The sequence below is a fragment of the Chelon labrosus genome (assembly GCF_963514085.1).
Source record: "Chelon labrosus genome assembly, chromosome: 22".
In the NCBI taxonomy this organism is placed as follows: Eukaryota; Metazoa; Chordata; class Actinopteri; order Mugiliformes; family Mugilidae; genus Chelon; species Chelon labrosus.
The window spans coordinates 10,824,120-10,846,958 of record NC_140355.1 but is presented as its reverse complement, the minus strand read 5'-3'; the positions used below and the strand labels follow the sequence as shown (position 1 = coordinate 10,846,958).

The following is a 22,839-nucleotide window of genomic DNA, read 5'->3' as shown; positions in this document are numbered from 1 at the left end:
ACCACCGATTGTTCAGGTCTCCCTTTCACCTCCCACAAAGTTCAGGTGCATGAGGAAATGGACACAGGCCTTCTGAGGGTGTCCTGTGATGTCTAGCACCGGGATGTTAGTAGGAGAGTCTTTGGGACCTTTGGGTTGAGTGGAAGGCCTCTGTGGATCAGACTTGTTCAGGTCAACACCTTGTGAGGAGGCCAGGTCAACACATTGTGCTGTTTTTCATGTTTTTTTTTAAACCGTTTTTGTGTGTGTGGAAGGTCGTATTGTCCTGCTAGGGGTGCCTGGTCAGCAACAGTGTTTAGGTAAGTGGTACATGTCTAAATTACAACATCTATGTGAATACTAGGACCAGATTTCTCAGCAGAACACTGGATTGCAACAAGCTTATTGTTGTTATTCCCTTCACCTGTCTTTGGTTTTAATGTTGTGGCTGATCGTACGCAAACAAGAACTGCCTGATAGATTTTCTATAATGTTTCCAGGAGACTGAATGGCAGCCTGAGAGTCATTAGCTTCCAAAAGGCCAGTGAGTAAAGGTTTGACGACTGTATAATAGAGGCTTTGTAGACAGATCATAGGAAACCAGCGACATCCTTCAATTTACCCTCAATCGCCTTCGTTCATCTTCGCCAAAGTTGAGAAATGACTGTCATTATCACCTCGGCGTTGTCACAAAATCCTTCCTTAATTCGACGTGTTGAAACGCTGACTTTTGCGCGTCCGTCTACCTGCGTCCCAGGTTTTGTTTGCATCAAAGGCGGCAGGAAACCAAGAGATCAAACCGGCGCCCGGATCAAGGCGAGCCCGAGGAGAATCAAAGCCTTCTTGTTGCGTTCGATATTTGCCTCCGCTGACTGACACCTCGTCTCTATTAAAGGTTGAAAATAAAGAAAGAGCAGCGGGTAGGAGCTTTGAGAACAACAAAATGCCACATGTGCCGCAAACTCGTGCCCGCTGATGCCCCCAAAATTAGATCTGAATACTACCTGAATAAAGCACTCTAATGGGAGTTTAATGGAGCATCTAATCGATTAGCTGAATTAACACATACATAAATTGAATATTTGCCAAAGCAGGGTTAGACTCACAGCACTACCACTGAACAGTCAGCTACTAATAACTATCCACAAGATGGTTTGATCTCAAAAAGTTCAATTTCGCTGTGATGATGATGCGCCAATCCAACTTTTACTTCTGCAGCCTCATTAGACATTTCCCACTTATGCACAAGTCTCTGACATTAAAAGGAGCTCCATAATGAGTCAAACCCACAATCCAAAACCGTCCCCTTAACGGTGACAAACAGGGGCACGTGCATCCAATTCAAGGTCCCATTTTCACAGATAACCGTCACTGGGCCTTTTCTTTAACCACCCAGCCGGCAGCTTTCCCTTTCCCTTTCATACCAAGGTCCTTTGACAAAAAAAGCGGTTTGTGCCACCAGCAGCATTGAGAGCAGCCACGGAGAGGCGGGGTGTGATGGTCGCCAGTGAACTGTGCTTTTAGTCCCTGTAAGGCGGGCGGGACGGAGCTGATGATTGTTGCGTTGATGGTTGCGCGTCCATCGATGACAGGGAGAGGGGGGGGAACGCGTACATCAGAGCATGCGCGCGCGCGCGCGCGCACACACACACACACACACACACACACACACACACACGCACCGTATTTGTAACAGCTGTATTCCCTGCCAGCAGTGAGACTATAGAAAATGTGCTTTCTGGCAGGAAAAGTGTGTGTGTCTGTGTGTGATTAGGTTAGGAGTGTGGCGAGCACCTCTGGTCCGGGGCCTTGTAAACAAACCTCGGGCAGCAGAGAGCGTGCTCAGAAAAGGCTCAGAAAGACATCAAAGATAGAGGAGTAGGAGGGAGGGAGGAAGGAAGGAAGGAAAGAAGGAAGGAAGCATTATTATTCTAACAGCACAGGTTAATAGGAATACCAAAGATAATATTGCATCTCCTAGAACTAGCTTCGATTGCTCAGTGTATATAAAATTGGAAGAAAGCTATACTGTGATATAACAGTTACATTTCACTTTATAATTCTAAAATAATTTATAACAACAATAGTTATATTTTATAGAGTATTTACATAAGTACATCGTCATATATTAATATTATTGTCAACACGTCGTTATAGAAATACACCGTACATATATGTGTATATAGTCATGTTATAGCCACACGTACACACACATACAATGGATATACAATCAAAATGAGCTATTGCGATGCTGTGTTGGGTAAAACTCCGTCGGACATTCACATCTTCTCAAGTAAGTAAGCTCAAAGAGAGGAGTTCGGGTGTATTGCTATAAGAAAGACCAAAGTTCAGCCCGGGCCACGCGCAGTCACAGCTGAGCTCTTCTCGTAAAATCCGTGTATTGCTTTGTGTAAAGGTACTCTCCTCTAATCTGGGAGGAGACAGAGACAGAGGGAGAGAGAGAGAAAGAGAGAGGAGCACTGTGCCTCTCGGTCAGTAGGTCGGGTAATTTTCTGCCTTTGTTGTCACGCAGAAAGTTTCTCCAGCCCACTGAGTCAGACTGCTGTCAGCCGGGATAGAAAGGCAGCCCGCTCGCAGACAAGGTGGGCAGGCGGACAGACAAGACAGACGGACGGGTGGGCATGTGTGCAGCCAGGTGTCCTGTGTGTGCCAGGTGACAGGTTAAGTGTGAGGAGTGTATCCGACAACCTGCCGCCTCTAGAAGTCAGAGAAGAGATCCTGCGGGCCCAGATGAATGATAAAAGGAGCGATGGTGCGCGGCTGGTAGAAAGGATTGTCGATGAAAAGTCCACCTGCAGTGATGAAGAGCAGAGAGAGAGGGAAGGAGAGAGATGGAGTAATTAGTACACGACTACATCTAAATTCCTGCAAACATGTCTCATCCACTTGAACAATCCAGACTCTTTTAGGTGGCACTCGGCGTGTTCCAGTAAAAACATTATCTTGTGGTTGATACCAACATCTGCTCCACATTAAATTGTCCACGTTCCAGTGGGCTGCAGATTAAATTGAAACAACAGCTGAACATTTTCCAGAAATACGCTTAATTGCTTTTTCTCGCAGGAAGATGAGAGGGGAAGATCAATGGCGCTCTAATTTGTGTTCGCTGAATATGAAGCTGCTGGTTCAGCCTAAGGACTGGAAACAGAAGAAACAGCTAGCCTGGCTCGGCCCGGAGATGAGAAAATCCAGCTAATCACACTGGTTTACAAGTTATTCTCCACATTTATAGGGCTGCTGGTCCAATTAGCAGAAATAGAATAGTCATTATAGTTTTTTTAATGTGTAAGTCAAATGTAACTACGAATTGTTGTGTTTTGGTTAGCTTAGGATGGACCCCTCATATCTACAGAGGGAGAGAGTCCTGGCAGGGTTGAATTTGGTGGCCCTATGGCACCTGTCAGCCGTCGCAGCTTCTTGGACAACCTTGGAAAGGGAGGGCAACTCCGATAGTTGCACTCTGCAACTTCACCTGTAGGTGTCACTACATTCCACACAGCGGTCCTTTAATCTGAGCCCTTAGTCTGAATGTGAACCCACTGCAGTTTTGTGAATGACTATGTATCCAGTTCTTTTTGGGAGTGAAGCAAAGACTATTGAATTCCTAAAGTCTGGTACGCTCACAGCATGCTCACGGCTTCACGTGTAATACTAAATTTTTACAGATTAAAAAAAACTATGGTGTTATAAGGGCATTTTATTTCAGGAGAAAATAAACCATAATAATTCATTACAGAAAGACTGCTTTGCAAATTGGACACATAGGGTTGGAAAAATATTCGGGCTATGGACTAAAAGTCGGGATATTTTGGTCTCTACTATAATATCAAGTCACTTACATTAGATTTCAATTCAGATATTCTTTTAGAGTTTGTATCTTGTGAGTTGCCTGACTTAGCCAGACTAGCCGTTTCCCTAGGTTTACAGTCTTTATGCTCAGCTAAGCTAAGCTAATTAGCTTAAAGTGCTAGGAAGCCAATAAGCATGTCTCTCCAGATGTTAGCCTATTAATTTAATATTTTGGACATAAAGCTGAAGCTGAAAGAAAATTCTAATTACAAATATCAGATATTTGCAGAATTTCTAGACACAAATCTGTAATGACTGAAAGTGAGATGAGACACAGCTAAGCCATCTTTGTAAAGCTAATGCTCTCTGTGTGGCTTCAGGTGCATTCAAATCAATACAACGTAAATCAAAAGAATAGCAAAACTAAAAAGCACACAACGCAACACATGGAAATAATCTTCAATCGTACTGAGATTGAAGTTCAGGTGAAGACAAACTTTAAAACAACTCAGTGGAGATAAACCAACCATTGGACAAGACACTGGGTCCCCTCATCCAATGGCTGCGCCTCATAGCCGTAACCATGGAGACGTCGTCAAGAGGGTTTTCACTCGCTGGTTGGATGAGCAAGACGTGGTGAAGGGCCAGAGTAACTGTGTGTTGACTGCCACTGATGGAGTAAGCTTCAGTTTCTGCTTTACTCTTTGGTAAAGTTTGATTTAATTCTCCAGGATTTGGTTTTAATCTTAAAATTAGGCTCGTCATCACTGGGATCTCGTCATGGACGATAGTTTTGAGCGCAGGTTTTGGTTGATTCAGCTGGTGCTGGTACATGAGCAAACACAACAAATAGAGCAATGATTCTGAGATAATGAAAAGATAACAAAACACGGTGTTGATTCTCCATGTTTGCGACCAACGCGATTTAACCACTCAGATGTGAAAGATGAAAAACATGGAGGTTTAAACATGAGGAAAATTTTTTTTTCTTTCTTTATTATTTTTATGCAAATGAATTCACGTACAGAGTGCAAAAAAGACCGGGGGTGTGATTTTCTAGCTCATATGACAACAAATAAAAACTCCCCATGTACTGTAGACAGTTCCTCTGACATCAGCGAGAAACCTGCCAAACATTAATCCACATACAGTAATGAGATCGTGCAGCTGAATGCAAGACACAGGATCTAACAAGAGCTTTTTAAATTCATCCTTTGTCTTCTTGCCATTTCCTCTGAATGTCTATAAGCTGAAGGTCAAAAGGATGTTATCGAGAGGTGCTGCGGTACGTGGAAAGACTGAAATTCTGACTGTGAATGTATGAGGGCGGAATATTAAAACGTGATGTTCGGATATTCTCCGGTGACAGCGGTGTGCACAGGTTTGATCTTTGGGCGAATCTTTCCACAGGTTAGGTGTCATAACTGCTCCGTAACGTATCAATTCGGTCCAGAGCAAAAAGGTGCTGCCACATCAAGTTTCTCATTATTAGCTGAAAGCCTTTACATCAGATATACAACAGGCACGTTCAGCTTTTTATTAGAGATAAACTTTATTCATTTTTCAGCATTATCGATTTCTTCCTATACACAGCTCACAATATTTTCTTTTTACACAGAGTATGCGTGTTTTGTGTATCATATTGCAAAGGATATCCTCTTCTCAGCAAAGAATGAACAAAATAACAAAAAAAGGCTGGTAAACTGTATATAATTTAGACTCAAAGAATGAGGTAACAATTCACAGTACAAATCCTTCAAGTTTTCTTCTTATCTTTTAAGAACTTAAACCTGCAGAAACATTAAGAAATCAAAAAAAAAAAAAAAAAAATGAAATAAAAACAACAACAAAGAAACATACGCTTTTAAAATCTTCAGCTCAAGTCCTGAATCCCCATCACTGATAGTGTAGAAAAAAGTTTCCCTTCTAGAAAAAAGGCTAGGTGCATTTGGTATGTATGTCTCCTGTGCTAAAAGAAGTAGTGGGGGACGGGGTAGGCGGGCACTTTCATGACAGGCAACAGAAGCATTCTCTTGGGCAAACCTAGAGGGGAGACATGAGAAGAGCATAGCTCTGCATGAGTCCTGGGCAACAAATAACCAAGAGTTTCTGTGCTCACTACGCTACACACTGGGCTGTTAGTGTCCAACAAACAAACACCCCTCACACTTCAAAAGCAGGGCTCCCAGAGGGGGGAGTGCAAGTGTGTGAGAACAAGCAGGAATGTGTGTACACGAGTTGACAGCCTTCATTAGTGGTTAGAGCGGCCAAGAAAAAGAGAGAGAGAGAGAGGGGAGTTGAAGCGAGGAATGCAAATGGATAGAATTAAAGATTAGTAATAATTTCTATTCATTCGAGTGAAAACATAGTTTTATTGACCTGGGCTAATTGCTGAGATCTGGAGCATCGTTACCATCAGTACAAATCACAGACAGTTTGTCAACCAGCCAACAGTGACTCCAGATTGAGGACAACTATTTTGGATTTGACAGTGAGCAAAACTTAAAGGTCCAGTATGTGGGACTGGCAGAAAATGAATGTAATATTTATAATTATGTTTTCCTAGGTGTATAATCACCTGGAACTACAAATCATTGTACGTCTGTTGGCTTAAGGCCGCGACAGCCAGCTGTTTGCCGGTGTTGGGCTGTTGTTGAGCGTCTGTTACCTTAATATTTGCGCTGTGTGGCCTACCATTGGCGATAGTCGAACACTTCCCGCGGTTTTTCATTTGATTCAGCATGTTGAATCGGTGGGATTAATTATAGCTCTTCCCATTTCCCGTTTTTGAATGTCGAGTACAGACTACTGCCACATTTCTTTCACAAGGGCGTACAACGTATGTGCCAGCTGGCCGCAGTCTTTGCAGTGTGTTCAAGTGGAACTTTTTGGTCCAGACACAGGTGACATGAGGCTACGCCACAGTCAGCCTTTGCTACTGTAGTTCTTTGGTGTGTTGGAGACTTCAGAATGAGACCTTCATATAAACAGGCAGCAGCTATGTTTCTACAGGAGCCCAGAACTGACAAACTTAACACTGACTACAGAGAGGGTTTTAGGTGCCATTTTTTCTCAGGAGAGGCGAAGTGTAAATTGGTTGCAGTCCACAATCTCACCACTAGATGCCACTCAATCCTACACACTGGCCCTTTAAAATTTGTAATAACTCCACATTATACTTGTATGCACAAATCTACTACTCGTACCGCAGGTCAAAGTCTTGTTTTCTCTTTCAAATCAGTGTGGCTTATCTAGGGATTTGTTCTTTCAAGTGTGGGCCCACATTCCCAGATCTCAGCATTGTTAATAATATTATATATAATACTACAAATCCTATAATGTTCTAATCCCTGTGATAGATATTTGGGGTCTATGTCTTAATGTGCCACATTTTGTGATGCAACGTTGTGTGTCCTGTGACATAATACTCTTGTGTTCGTGAGTTCTACAGCATACTTAGTATTTGCCTCAAAGAAATCCCAAAGCAGCAAAGCACAGCACAGCGAAAAAGCAGGAAACAGGAAGCATGTATCAAAAGTATGAAGGACTAGTTCCACCAGTTTTCATGTGCATTTGTTATCCTCTCTCACCGAAACTAAAACCCCTCTGTGGCTGACCCACATACTTTTTTAGATTTGTGTACAGACTTTTTGGTTAATCGGAAAGTGGATTTAACATTTGCAATTTACAGCCCGTGTAGAAAAATTATTATATTTCCAATTGCATCCTCACCTGCAGCTCTACATTATAACAACTCACTTCCACCATGAGAACATGCATTTGGTTCCTTTGTGTTTTACCATGCATGAATTTAATGACAGGGACAATGACCTTACAATAATCAAGGTCTTAACCTGTATTAAACCTAAATTGCGATGAAGAAACATTTAGCTCCAGAAACTCAGCCTGAGGATAACACTAGCTGCAATGTCTAGCTTTTTTCAAATATCATGAGGTGAACTTCCTACCTACTTGTGGGAGGTCACAGCTCAGGTTAAAGCACAGGGCTGGTTATACAAGCAAGGGTACGTGACATGCACTGATGAGTAACAGGGCAGAGGAGCATTGATTTAGGTGTTACCATGCCCACAGAAGATACAGAACATTTAATCACGTATATATTTAATACTGATTTTCAGTGATCTGTTATGACACAATCTATTGAATGGCTTAAGATGAAATTTGTGGGTGAGTATTTCACCGAACTATTCCAGTAAACATAGCTGTCACAATGACATGTAAAAAAATAAATATCTGTGTGGATGCCATGGATATGAAACACTCCATACTAATTCTGAGTTCCAGCATTTATAAACACATAAACTGAGGTGCACTTCATATTCAGGGCAGCTGGCTTCTCAGGGGGTTGCTAAATGTCGGCCAGGGGCCTCAGACCAGTTCCTCCCAACACATAAGACCCATTCAAACTCCAAGCAGCAGGACTGACAGAGAGGCCTCCTAATGCTACACGGGTACACAAACTAAACAAGGCTGAGTCTGTTGAGGTACATATTGCTGTGTGTGACAGTGAGACGTATGGAGTGGGTTTTGGTCCAAAGCCTGCTGTTAAAGGTCAAAGATTAGCATAGGTTTTCTCCTATAAATGTATTTATATTTCTGTGTGCAGCAGTGAAGACATGAAAACCCCTCAGCAGGAATAACAAGTCATGAGAAGTACTTCAGTAGGAAAGCTGGCCTGCAGCCCTGCCCTAAAAACAAAGGGTAAATACGAGGACCTTACAATGCGTTCTTCTAATCTGAACAGAACTGAGTGTGTTGCAGTACAGTCACTGTGACTAGGTTATTATAAGTCCAGGAACAATTGTATATCGAATCTGAGGCGGCTGTTCTATTGTGAAGTGTTCTCCTCTTTTAGCTTCATTCAAGATATGCGAAGGCGAAGGACTGATCAGAGCTTTAGACCGACAACAGCGTCTTACTGACAGAACAGTGGTCCAACCGTAAGAGATGAGGGTGTGAAAGGCAACAAGCAGATTAAAAAAATGAAGGGTAAGCAGACAATTAGTGGACAATTATCAAAGCACAGACAGCTCTGACTGAAGCGCGCCAACACAGAGCCGAGAGTTTAAGCTTTGTATATAACAGGCATTGTGTGTCATCCCTAAAACCATCATTGGATTATAATAGGATCAAGTCACTTTGAGAAAGGCGGAAAAATTGAAGCAGTAAACGGGAGAAAAGAAGGCGTGGAGGTGTAACTTAAACCTACACACTAATGGTTAGCAAGGGAGGAAGGACACAAATGGGATGAATTGATGAGGAATGGACAGAGAAAAAGCACGTACCATATGCGGGAGCAGCTGCTGCAGCAGCGGGGCTGTAGCCGTACGGCGTCCCGAAGCCTGTGGGGGAAGAGGTTAGAAGGTCAGTTTAATTCTGTACTCGTACTTGTACTTTTCAACATCTTCAGTAACTTTAGATGATTGTTTTGGCCTTCCTGAATTCTAGCGGACAGCTGTGGGTTCAGAATAAGAGACCAGACTGGGCGGTGTGTTCTTACATAACCGAAATAAACACGTAGCTGAACCACAAAGAGTTTCAGGACAAAGGAAAAAGTACCTGTCAATGTTGTGTTATTTCCTGTTAACACGGTTTATCAATGTGTTGCTAAGCAGTCACGTTAACAGCGTTAATGTCACCACTATCCTGAAGGTTACTGTAGGGGGTGTGAGAAAGCATGTGGTATTTCCAGTACAACTGGAGGGACATCGGGGATGTTTATTTAGCAAAGCAAAATGAAAGGAGCCTAAAGCATAAGAAAATGTCAGACCGCTAAAGCCAACAATAAAAGAATAGGTCACTTTTGCACAATACCATCATGACAAATATTAAAATTCATAAAAAATTCTGTTCAAAGACCAAAATGTCCTCCTACACACCCACAGAGGAATCTATATATGTTGTAATTTAAGATGTATATGTACTGCAGATGTTATATTTACAATATGGCAACTATCCTCTCACTACCTGGTGTGACATATCCCGGCGCTGCTGCACTGACGAAAGCTCCCCTGGCGAGGGCTGCTCTTCCTCTTCCTCTGGCTACCTGAGCTGCTACTGCTGAGGCTGCTGCTGCTGCGGCCAGGGCTCCTTTAGTCTGAACACAGACATGACAGTATTACACAACTGAAACTTTCAAGCATCATGACACACAGATAGACAGATGTGTGTGGATGAATATGGCGCACAGGAAACATGAAATCAAACACACCAAGACAATGTTCTAACACATTATGTCCTCATTTTACACAAATCTGTTAGCATACAGCCTTATTGACAAAAGAAGAGGTAGCGTGGAGACGGTAACTGCATAGTATTGATCTGCTAAACTTGTTAAAACTTGTTGTACACAGTGTTATTGATTACTGATGGTGGAACAGAGCGGACAAATTGTCCGACTGCTTTAGAGAAGTGGTCAGAAAATGGGTTAAACAGCAATCATTATCTGGCTCTAAAATGGAATACAATAGAGTGATTTGATGGTTTGTTGATGTCTTGGCCCTGTTTGTTTGGTGTGCACTATAAAGTGAGTGTCTCCCTACCTGAGGCAATATCTTCTTTTTCTTGTTTGCAGCTGCGTTGGGACCAGAGAAGAGTTTTTCCAGAGCTGCTAGAGCAGCGCTGGCCTTTGCTACCTTTTTGTTGGGGCCTGCCCCACGAAACTTCTGTCCATCAACCTCCACCTGACATGCAAACACAAACAAAATGTTAAATGTGGATTCCAATGTGTTTTATGATGAGTGTTAGACAAAAGTAAGGCTCTTCATTTTGGGCCTCCATAACATACTCTGTTTTTATTGTATAACTGGTTATTTTTTAAAGTTGCAATTCTGTCAAAGCCAAAATAATGTTGCCAAAAATTCATGTGTTTATCAGTCCTCAGTGACTCAGGCAGCAAGTCTTGCTGAACAGGACAGCTTGTTTAGTGATGCCCTGCTGTCAAGCAGGCCTTCTAATCAATCAGCAGAGCGATGGAGCAACCAGGCATGTCGGGAAACAGCACACCCCGCAGAGAGCAGGCCTGCCTCAGGAACCAGGCTGACTGATTGACTCTACCAGGTGATCAGCCTGTTTCTAAGTGTACATTTTAGACACCACATGTGTCTCCCCCTGGTTAAAGTGTATGGCCAAATGTACATGTAAAACTAAAACACTTTTCTACATTATTTTGTTCATATGTTATCACTCCATGATCATGGACGTGTGCGTTTGTTTGCTTGTGGACATGCAACTCTCACCTCCATAACAAAGCGTTTGTCGTGGCTGCCTCCACTTTCAGAGATGAGCTCGTATTTGAGGCCTCGTCTCTTCTCATTTAGCTCCATGACAGGATTCTTTCCGCTCGCTGTCAGTATGGGACCCTGAGTTCGCACCTGGTGTGTGAAAAGTTGTCAAAGTTATTTCATTTAAAACCACATTCATTGGTTTATTAGAAAACAATGAATGTGGACAGTAAACCTGGGAGCATGATATGCAAAAATTGCCCTTAGGCCAGAAATAGGATTACCAGAGCATGACTGCATACATCTATCAAGATTTAACTGAGCTTGCTCGCACTTCGTGTTCTTAAACCACACTGACTTCAGAAGCTTAATGTGCTATCAAAGCTTTTCAAACTTAAAAGCATTAGAACTGAATGTATGCATTAGTTTGGTGACACTTTTCTGAGTCCCCACCTCCAGCGTGTTGGAACTGTCTGAGGAGTGTGTCGGGTTATTGCTTGTGTGCGAGGACGTTTCGCTCTTCCCCTCGCCGTCCGACTTCTCGTCTGAACTCATGGGATCCAGGTCTGAGTCGAAACCTGTCGGGTAGCCCATCGCCTGGAGAACCTTGAGAGGGAAGACGATGAAAAATGAGGATGTGTTATAGTTAAGCAGACATTTTTGCATATAATAATATAATTTTGTTGTTTACTATGCAGTAACACGACAGTCTTGCTAGTTAATGAGATAACATCGGATACATTTTGTGATATGAAAATAATTTCATAAAAACCAATACATTAATGTCGGCTTTGCTTGGAGAGGCAGAAAGCTAGCCAGGTAATAAGCGTCAAGTAGCACGGTAATGACTTGAAATCGCTTTAAGAAGCAGCAACACTGCAGCGGACTGCATGCGGCAAAGTCTGATTTAATTCACACAATGTTTCAGTAAAAGTAAGACAATAGAAAAGCTGTACGGAGTCGCATAACGCTACTGAAACTCCTTGACAGCAAACGGGGCAGCAAAGTGGTTTAGAACAATATCCAGGAAGAGGACAAAGGGACAACGGCAAGTCTTTGACCCAAATAGGTGATTGTGGCGCAGCTGCTGAAACAGCCGCTACAGCGAGGAGAGTGTGTGTGAGAGAGAACAGGCGACAGAGGGAAGCTGAGGGAGCGAAAGACAGATCAAAAGGTGAAAGAAAGAAAGTGAAGAGAAGGAGAATAGAAAAGAGGGAGAGATAGGGAGAAAGAGCCTTTTATGGGAATGGAGCGGATAGTGGATTATCCCAGCTCTGTGCTCTGGAGAGCCTCTTTGTTCACAACCACTTTGGGATTACACGGATTTGCCCACCTCCATCTTTCCTCTCACACAGACACACAACACACAAACACACACCAACGAGCACGCACAGATGAAATCAGGTTAGGTTTGAAATCTTTTTTTTTTTTTTTTTTATTTCTAGAAGGTCTTTTTTAATTGTTCTGTTACGAATATGTCCAAATTACGTTAGAAATAAATGAAAGAGGACCAAAAAGAAATGTTAGATAGTCCAGTTACCTTGACAGCAACGTGGAGCTTGGCGGTCTTCTTGGAGGATCCAGATGCTTCATAAATGGTTCCATCCAGGTCCACAGACATGGTGAAAACCGGAGCGTGAACCGGCCCCGACTGGGACAGCAGGCGATACTGCAGCCCCGGTCGGATCTGGTTCAACCGCATCAGGGCGTTCATTGGCTGATTGGAGTCTATGGCTTTACTATCCAGGACTGGGAGATGACAAAAAGGAGAGCAGATTAGGTTAGATTTAATCATGGTTCACAGAGTGTAACTATTTCCAGACATAACGTAGAGAATAAAACATATTTTCTAGTGATTTTCAGACAGTCATTTTCATGATTGAGTGTGTGGTTGTGTGAGCGAATGGGTAGACGTGTCTGTGACTGTAAAGCGCTTTGAGCACCAATAGGTAGAAAAGCACTATATAAAAGCGAGACCATTTACCATTTACCATGATTAATAAAGCTGCCCTTTGATGTCGTTTCTACTTAAATCACTTTCTTTGCGTTTGCCTGTATCTAGAAATGCCTCTCTGCCTCCATTAGTGGTGCATCTTCCCCATGTATGAAGAAAGAGCTAGGGATGGCTGGGTGGCCTACTAAAATGTTAGAAATCAATACCCCTGATCTGCCTCTAAGTGGTGAAGGGATAAAGGAAGACAAAGAAAAACACAGGAAAAAGATTGCCTATTTGTATGCCCACACACTCTGAATAGCATTAAACATAACTGGGGCCAGGGACGATAAAAAGTGGAAAAAGAAACGTACCTTTTCTCAGATTCCTCTTCATTTTCTTGATGAGGTCCTTGTCATCCATCCCTCCATCCTCATACGGCCTCTTCAGACCTAAGCCTGAAAGGGAGAGAGAGAGAGAGAGAGAGAGAGACTTACTGATCGATCAATAGCTGCAGGAGATGTTTATGTGAATGTACACAAAGGCACTTGTGTATGACAGAAACACAGGGAGGAAATGTTGCAGAAAACAAACGATACATGAGAACCAGCATAAGGTGGATAAGCCCCGAGTTAAAATAAACAGAACTGACAGGCGGACAGTCAATCTTCAAAGGAATACATAAGCTCCTTTCCTACATGCACCTTGATCTGTAAACGCTCTGGCAATTTTCCATGTTGCCATCATGATCTACCAAAAGGCCCCAGTCGATTTTTCGATGTAAGTCACTCTGGAAATGTGCCAGCTCAAGATCTTATGAGATTTCCTTGAGTCTTTTCTCTTATGTAAGCAAAAGCGGAAACATTCCTACACAAAGAACGCACTTAAAGCGATTTCACCGTGGGTATCTTGTCCTCTGTGTGACATTAAAGACAGCGTTATCAATGTTGAGAGGAAAAATACGATAAACTTGTCTCGTTTTTAAAAGTTCTTTTCTGCCAGCCTTATTGACGAAGCTGCCAGTGGTAGTGTGCTGAAAAAAAAAACACCTAATACAGAGAGAAAGGTCATGTCAAGTGTGAAACGATTTGACAAGCTCTTGTCTGACCCAGAAAGTGTAACTGAACCCAGGCATGTTGTGGTGTCGATGTGAGAAAAAGGGGCAGAGATGCCGACAGACATGACGTCAGACAGATTAACACAGTGAAAAATGAATTCCTGTTCACCAAAAGCCTGAAAAGAGATAATCAGATACACAGAGACGCAGACTGAAATGAAAGACGTGTGGAAGAAAGACAAACATCGGCCGAGACAAGGGATCAGAGGCGAGCAGTCATGCAGGTAGATGGGTACACACCGTCTTTATCAGACCATGGATATTTCTGTGACGCTTTGTTTGAGGGGAGAGGCTCCATCTCCAACACCTTGTAGATCTGTCCGAACGCCATGAGCCTGAGAGCGTGCTGTTGAATGCAGACAGATAAAGAAGGCTGAGCATATAAATCAAAGACAGATTTGATATTAAAACATGTCCTGTTGATTACCAGTACAGTTATGCCATTTTAAGTATTTAAGAAGTTTAGTATTCCACTTACTTAAATATAAATATAGTTTTACAACAGGTGAGTACTTCTTATGACAAGTACACTGGATTTTATGTGTAAAATTGGTGTAATGATCCTTTACAATATTATCCCTAAACCTTTTATTATCATCACTCACATCTCGTAATAAACACACAGTGTGAAATTAAGGTGTTTCATTTGTTATTTAAACTGTGATGACTTACTTCAAATCAGTGCTGTGCAGTTTACTAGATATATCTGAGACAGATCACATATGGCTGATCAATAATGTACATTTGGTTCTTAAATTCTGCTGTAGAGTTTTATGCCTCTTGGCCAGTGTTGGCCACCTGCGACCCTCTAAAGGATAAGTGGTATTGGATTATGGACAGATGGAGTTCTTATTAAATTAGAGGTGAAGCTGCAGCACTCGAGCAGGACAGAGATGTGGCCTTAAACTAAAACATCCATGAGTGACATTCGACTTCACGAATGTGAGAAAGCCCTATCCAGACGCAGAAGCACATGGCCAACTTGTGCATCTACTGTGCAGGTACATAAATACACAAAGCAATAAAACTACTCAAAAAATGACTTCTGCGTTTAATTCCCAATATAGCTTGAACGCCACCAGCAGATATAAAGATTTATCTTTACTTTGACTTATCAGTCTCAATCTGCATAGGCAAACAGATAACCAAATGGCCCACAGTGGCTCTGCTAATATAAATCCATTAGGGAGGTAGAGTGTCTCAGATATTCATGACGCCCGGTGTAGCTCATTGACAGAACAGCTCCCTCTCTCCTATCTGCTCTTGTATCTGCTCCAATACAATTATCCCCATTGACATTCCAGCCTCGTTCAGGCTGCCTTCAAAGGAAATGGACGGCAGGATTCACTAAGCCATGCGGCTCTGAGGCTGCCCTGCTCAGTCGAGTGTGTGTGTGTGAAGAAGGACGTGACAGCGTATGCACGCAAATACTGTCCTCAGGGTGTCAGGGATGGATTTATGGCTCGCAACGGCAATACTTTCCCACACCAATCATTTAAATGCGGCACCACACGGCTCTTTCTGAAGACACTTGTGTGTGTGTGTGTGCATGCAGATGCTTGGGGTGGTGATGAGGTCTTCCTGTCTGGTAATAGGTCTGTTGCTTACTGATTCCTCCACACTGACAGATCAGGGTAAGTAGGGCTGATAACGACACTGTCTTCAAGCTGCACCGTGTGTGTGCGTGTGTACCTGTGCGCTGTAGGTAATGGCCTCAGCTTGCTGGTCGGTCATGTTGGCTAACGTGTTCGTTGGCTCTTTCTCACATGGGTCATGTAAACCTGGACCACCTGGGCGAAGCAACAGAAGATGAAACAGGCACACACATAAAAATAAATCACCTGTTGTCACCTTATGTCCTGACACTGCAGCAGCACTTAATTGGGTTTCACTGTCATGACAGCAGTGACAGTGGGAATCCTTACGGAGATAAATCTAATCTTCAACCTGTAATTGCACCTCATTTGTATTCAATTTGAATACTGTAGGTGAATAAATATTCCCTCGTCGATGCAGCATACATTTTTACCTGTGAATTAAACATGAGCTGCTTTTATTTGCATTTTGTTAAACTCTAATCTGCTTTTAAAAAATCTACTCTCAGTACTTATGCTTGAGTCTGGAAGGACATCACTGGCTTTACGACACAAGCAATATTTGTAAAATGAAAATCAGCTTTATGCTAAGACATTTTCCCGAAGGATCCACAGCATTCAGCTGCCCCTCATTAAGATGCTCTCTTAATGACGGCGAGCCTCAGACAGCTGTGCCCTGCTGGGTCACCGATAATGTCGCGACCTCTCTTACAGAAGCGGCTCAAAAATGTGCAAAGCAGGGCTGCGATGAATCTGCTCATGTAAGCAAGCTGAGCATGTTCCATAGCTCTGCTCACCGGCAATGCCAAGAATTCGCATGTAAACACACGCGGTAATTGTCGACTCAGCCATAGGTAATGTTCATACAGAAATCATGCCAACATACCTGGTAGCAGTATGCCTGAGGCCAGACACTCCATGACTCGACGCAGCGCTTCTCCTGCCCCGAGAGGTCTGTTGCAGGTGGCGATGGCCTTCTCACAGATGAGCTCTAACGGCTATGAGACATAGTAAACACAGATGAGCATGCAACAAAAGAGAAACTGAGTGTTTACCCTTTTTTACACAGGCTTACGTAAGTGAAATGAATGCTAATGTAACATAATGGTGACTGAGCCTATGACTTACGAATTCAATTATTGCAATACGTATATATTTGCATTATTATGAGTTGGGACTCTGTGTCAGCATTTGCAGGATAAAAATAGCTGTATTAAGATGGTCCTGATGTAATTGTTGTAAACAGAGATCTGGATAAAAATGCAGAATGCTGAATCGTCATCAGACAAGAGCCGATGCGTTCAGAGAATTCTTGTAATGCAAACCGAACACGTCCCACTCTTGCAGTTTCACATTTAATTTAGTCGCAGCAGATCTTTAACGTCTTTATCAGTGAGCTTAGCACTGCGCTGCTACTGCTCACCACAACAAGGTCATTTTTTTAACAGCAGATCACTTTGAAATATTTCAGGGAGTAAACGGAGCAAGAAAGAGCAGCCACGGTGAGCTGTTAGGTAAAGAGCTGCAGGCGACAAGCTGCACACCTCAGCGAGTTAACAAGCTGCTTTCACTGCTCTCTGCTGTTCAGAGACTCATGCCGTGTGAAGCATACAATCAGATCACGGTTGCTCACAGACTGATGGAAAAAAGCCAATTATTGCCTCCAGTAACTACAGGTGTTTCCAAATCAACTGGGGCTGATATTCGAGATTGCTGTTTCAAACTTAGTACGGAGTCAGACTGACAGATATTCAACAAATATATATCGTAAATCTGTTTATTTATGGATGATTCATATTTCAGAATAATTTCATTAATGAATAATAAATAAAGTTACAGGTGGGAAAATAAAAGTAGAAAAAAGTCTCAACGCTTCCTTTTCATTTTATAGGATTAACACAAACACAGGTGACTTTTCCTAAAGACTCACCCATCCCTTGAGGGGTTCCCAGATGGAGTGTCTATTGCACATGTCTCTTAGTATCCTGAGAACGATAACGCAGGACTTGAGTCCGTTCACTCGAGCCTGAGAGACGGATGGAGAGGGGTGAAGAGGGAAAGACAGAGGGAGGCAAGTGGGAAGATTAAACAGAAAGAGGACGGAAGGAAACAAATTGAGCACAAGAGGAGTGGCATTTGTGCAGACACAAACAGATAGCGGCCTACTTTACACCACAAAGCCACAGTCAAAATAGTCCTAATAGTGAAACTGATTCTAAAACTCTGCGTGAGCTCCCCGCAGACAGGCAACAGTCTGGGATATGTTTAGAACTCTAAACATTGAATTCAGCTCACTAAAAATCTGCACTTATTGTTTTACGAATTAGGTTTCTTTCTGTCAGTAAGGTAAGTGCGTCGGGAGATGGATGGGGAAGGGTATGGGAGGAGAATCAAGGGAAAGCATTGACATACTGTACAGAGCAGGCAGGTTCACATAATAGCCAAAAAGAAAAACAAGTGTCAACCATTGCTTTTGTAGCCTTATGATACCTCTTACACTCACAGTTCATACACAGTGTATGATCAAAAATGTGTATAGCTAAACGTATGATTTATAGAATCATATGTGGAGTTAATTATCAGAATATTTATAATTGTTCCAAGATATACATTCCAATTTATGTTCGTACAAATGTATAAATTTGAATTTCTGGTTTTGATAAGCCTAAAGTGAGTGGGCACGATAAGCACCACCGTGTTAGATAACAGTGAGTGTTTCCCCTCCGGGTGGATCGTCAGGCTACAATAAGCACAGGGCACGAAGACAGGAAGTGAGTGGGTGCCGACCTGGAACCACTTGGCGTGTCGCAGCGCTGCCAGGGCCAACAGACATCTGTGTCTATCCAGCACCTCCCCCTCCTCCTCCTCCTCCTCCTCCTCCTCAGCCTCCACTCTCTGCGCAGCAGCACCCAACACTGCCACAAAACAATGACAACCCAATATAGAGAACGTAAAACACACACACACGTCACATCCGACTGTGTGTGTCTGAGTGTTGTGTGCGCGGATGTATGTGGACACGCTTGAAAGCGAGCGTGAAAACATACGCACGCACGCACACACAGGCATGGATATTTTGGTACATACAAGGCGCTTTTCATGCCATAAAGTTCCTCTCTCCGTGTACGAATGGCTCGCTCTCTCTGCAGTTCACAGATCTGCGATGAACACTCATCGCGGCCTTTTAAACAGCGTGTCATTCTCAACACCGTGATCAGTCTGACATGTGCCGACTGCATCACATGTTGTTATGGATCCAACGCCCCTCCGACTCATAGATGTGTTGAAAATAACACACGCCGTTCAACAGTAGTTTACCAGTTACTGACAAATCAGTGAAAGGGAGAGCAACCAGGGTCTCAACGGGAGAGGCAACTTTGTGGGATGGAGAGCCCCCCACAGACATACACCACACAAATACCTAAGGAGTGTTTGATTTACTGTGAGTGGGCTCTGTTGGGGCACATCCAGTCATTTCCTTGTGCCCAGCAAGGTAAATCAATCTCTCCTGTACGTATTTGAAGAGGATTCTATTTATTTTGATCCGGTCTGCGCCAGGCAGGAGTCAAAATAGGACTTTGCTTTTCTTCTTGATTACTTAAGGTGCACTTGATTTCACAGGCTCACGGAGAAATGGTGCAGAGAAAGCAATTTAACAACCTGTCTAGGCAAACACAGAATCAAGCGCTCCTAAAGTAGAACTGAAAAGAAAAATAAATAAATAAATAAAAGTTCTAAGATAGTTTGACCCAAAACAAAACAGGAGGGATCAAGGCAGGGTTTAGTCAGAGCATTGTGGCTGGTAAAGGAGCATTCTTATACTTTCATATGTGAGCGTTTGATTCATACAGCCCAACACACCAGGTTGGTTGAGTTGCTACGCTACGAGTCACTCTGCTACTTGAGAATAAGCAAAAAGTCTACGATATGCAAGGCAAGCTGAATCAAACGCAGGTGTGTATGAATGGGTGCTGTTACATGGGGTTTCCAAAGAGGGGTTTATTATGTGCGGGAACTACTGGAGGTAGAAAAAACAAAAAGAGTCCTTTGGGTCTCTGTGAAAACACAAGAAGGTAAATATTTTCCTCATCACTCTCCCGTAAAAAGCAAATCCTTTCCTCATCAGGTGTTAACTTGAAATCTGTCTAATAAGGAGCAGGACAACCACTCGCAGTGAAATGCAGCTCTTCCTCTATCTATAGCATGGAGAGGTGTGTTCGTCTGTTTCTGTGTGACGTGTAACGATGTTTCCTGAGGTCTGTCGGAGAGATCCCAGCTGCATGTGGGACCGCTTTGCTGCTAGTGGATCATTATAGTCTTTCTCTTCTCGCTTGTCCTCCCACTGTTCTCTCAAACGCTCAGCTGGACGCTCCCTCACTCAGCACGTCTGCGTTGCTGATGCCGTCTTGTCCCTCGCTCTCATTTAAAAAAAACAAAAAAACAAAAAGAAAGAAAAAGCTCCTTTGCTATCGTGCCTCCTCCAATTTACTGTCACAGGACACTCCCTGCCCCTGTGACCGCACAAAGCCGTTGAGCTGTATCAGCCCGTAAAGTGCACGCATACATGCAATACATATGCGTGCCCAACCTATACTGTTTCAGATATTAAACTGTAATTTAAATATTTAAATCAAACACAGTCACTACAACTTAAAAAGTGACATAAAAAAATTACCCAATGGAAAAAAAGCACCATTTTAAATCAATATATTGATTACCTGACATGAAATCAGAAGGCATTATTGATCCAGCTAACAACATCAAATAGTTCACTGAAACATTCTGCACACATGCAAACACAGATGGCAGATGGCTTTTTGATTCTTAACATCCATATGTTCCATATTGTTGTTGCGTGTGTCCGCGTGTCTTCCAGAGATATTTTAACCCCAATAAATTGCTAATAATGTTCTGACAAGCAAAAGCAGCCACAGACTTAACGGAGCTAAAAGAGGCAGTGACACTGGACAGCAGCGCTGGCATTTGTGCCTGCTGATGTACGTGTTAATGTGAAAAAGTATTAGACCCTGCCTTTTAAAATATGACCCCCATAAATCCGAGCAATTAGATCCCCAGACTGACAGGTATTTTCATACGTCAGGTAGAAAATACGGCCGTGCGCGCGTGTGGATTGCGGTGGAAGGGAACATGTGTGTGTAAGACTGCGTGCTCTTCCTGCTGTGCTGGAGAGAAAATATGAGCGTTCTTCCCCGTCTTGCTGAGGCATGCGGAATGATGTACGGCGAACCTCCGTGCTATCTCTCATCTCTCTCTGAGACCTGAGTGTCTAGTTGGACGGGTGCCACAGGATGGATGGGCAGCTTGCTGCTGCTCGGTTATTGATTTCGTTGGCCTGCTGGCCTTGCTTCCCCATCCCACCTCCCACAACTAATTATAACCAGTTCCTGCTATCCAGGCAAACAGGGGATCAGGGGACAGACTGTTAGCAGACATCACACCAGACGGTTCCTGTGTGTTTGGTACTCTGATACTTTACTACTTTACTCTTTTGAGTAAATTGAGCTTGTTGGAGTGGCATACATTTATATTAAATCATTCATTACTTTTATGTATCTGGATACATCTCCTGCCTTTATTAATGTAGGTGCTGGTGGTCAGCTGATCCCAGTTCTGCTGGCTTTGTGACATCCTGCTGCAGCCTTGTGACTTCATAGCAGAAAAACTGATTGCCGCTACAGTGGGACGGACATTCACATCCTGCACAAAGCATCCTTGACCTCACTCTTTTCTCACTGACAAAGTTAGGATTTTGTGCTACCAGCTAATATTAACTGACTGGGAACACTGTTCTGAGGTCAGTGAACGGGAGAACTGACAGAAAGCAGCATTTGTCCTGCATGTTTTTAGTGACCAATTGTCTTTTTAGAGATAAATGGATGTGGTGGGCTCTGTGGCTGCCTGAGGCATTTGGATATGTTTACCTTGTGACAGATTTATTTGCCAAATCATGACATAAGTTTAATCCAAGAGACCACTTCAAGCTTAAAATTAGTCCAAATTCTCTGCATATTTACTAATAACTCTGTAGCTCTCATACCAACTCAGTGCAGGCTTTGATTCACTGACTACCTTAAAATCGCCACACAGTTTGCTTCCAACACACGTCAGTAAGACACTGATCCCTCATTGGTCCACTGGGCCTCTCAGGAGCTTCTCTAGTTGCCCTACTCAAAATTCAACACTTGTGGAGACTAAGCATTTTTTGTCCTGGCTTCTTGATTATGGAACAGTCCCTCTCTAAGGGTTAGAACATTATTAATGCTTCCTTGCCTTGATTTGCCTTGACACATGCTATATTTCTGGTTGTGTTTGCAGTATTTTCTTTGTGCATGTATTTTCTCCTGTGTCAGCATCACTTAATGAGGTCACACCTCTTGTTTGAGAAAAAAACAACAAAAAACTGTTGAGCCCTATAATAACACATTCAAATTTGATATAATATTTAAATCAGTCTTCCTACCTGGACCATTTTTTGTTTCATGTTCCTCTCCTTCTTCCTCCACTTCCTCCACTTCCTCCCCCGCCTCCCCCGCCTCCTCCCCATTCTCCAGCTCCTCGTCTTCCGCCTCCTCCTCTTCTTCTTCGTCCTCGTCTTCCCTCATGGCCGGTGAGGTGAGGGTGATCTTCAGTGTGAGTTTGGGCTCTGCTGTCGTTTGTACCAAGATGGCCGCCTCAGGCAAGGAGCTTGTGACCTCGTATTTCTCTTCTGTCAGCTTCTGTCATGTGCCAACAAGACATAACAGGGTGGTCAGAGGCCAAGGTCACAACATGACTCGGTGCAGATGAAGAAGGTAAATATACGAGAGCCGTATGCTGCTGCTGCTGCTGCAACATCACTACGCATAATACCAGAAATATTAAGCCAAAAATGCGCATGAAAGGAAGAGAAAGAGATGAGCCTTGCAGGTACCCTTTCTCCTGTTATTTCTACACAGAGCTATGTTAGGCCCAGACCCTTCAACAGATATCAGAGCAGACAAAGGACAGGGAAGGGAAATCACAGCAGAAAATTTGGGGTTTCAGTTCCTTTCTCTTTTTTTTTAAAATCATCAAATAAATGTGTCTGTTGAAGACAAAGGGAGAAAAGATCATTTGATGTGTGGATAAAAGCCGGCCGAGGTTCTAATACGAATGCTACCG

The 22,839-nt window shown here is 43.0% G+C and overlaps 1 protein-coding gene across 1 annotated transcript in view; it reads right to left on the bottom strand.

The window, feature by feature from the left end:
• Window positions 1-2,618: 2,618 nt before the first annotated feature.
• strbp (spermatid perinuclear RNA binding protein) overlaps window positions 2,619-22,839 on the bottom strand; it is a 70,462-nt gene continuing 50,241 nt past the window's right edge. Inside the window, exons 6-19 of the mRNA XM_084572017.1 lie at window positions 22,160-22,415; window positions 18,466-18,593; window positions 17,609-17,704; window positions 16,565-16,676; window positions 15,776-15,873; window positions 14,324-14,429; window positions 13,341-13,424; window positions 12,574-12,782; window positions 11,487-11,639; window positions 11,049-11,183; window positions 10,353-10,493; window positions 9,778-9,907; window positions 9,096-9,152; window positions 2,619-2,792 (exon numbers count right to left, since the gene is read on the bottom strand). Coding sequence (XP_084428143.1) covers window positions 2,698-2,792; window positions 9,096-9,152; window positions 9,778-9,907; window positions 10,353-10,493; window positions 11,049-11,183; window positions 11,487-11,639; window positions 12,574-12,782; window positions 13,341-13,424; window positions 14,324-14,429; window positions 15,776-15,873; window positions 16,565-16,676; window positions 17,609-17,704; window positions 18,466-18,593; window positions 22,160-22,415 — 1,800 coding nt within the window. The 3' untranslated portion in view covers window positions 2,619-2,697. The remainder of the gene's footprint in view (window positions 2,793-9,095; window positions 9,153-9,777; window positions 9,908-10,352; window positions 10,494-11,048; window positions 11,184-11,486; window positions 11,640-12,573; window positions 12,783-13,340; window positions 13,425-14,323; window positions 14,430-15,775; window positions 15,874-16,564; window positions 16,677-17,608; window positions 17,705-18,465; window positions 18,594-22,159; window positions 22,416-22,839) is intronic.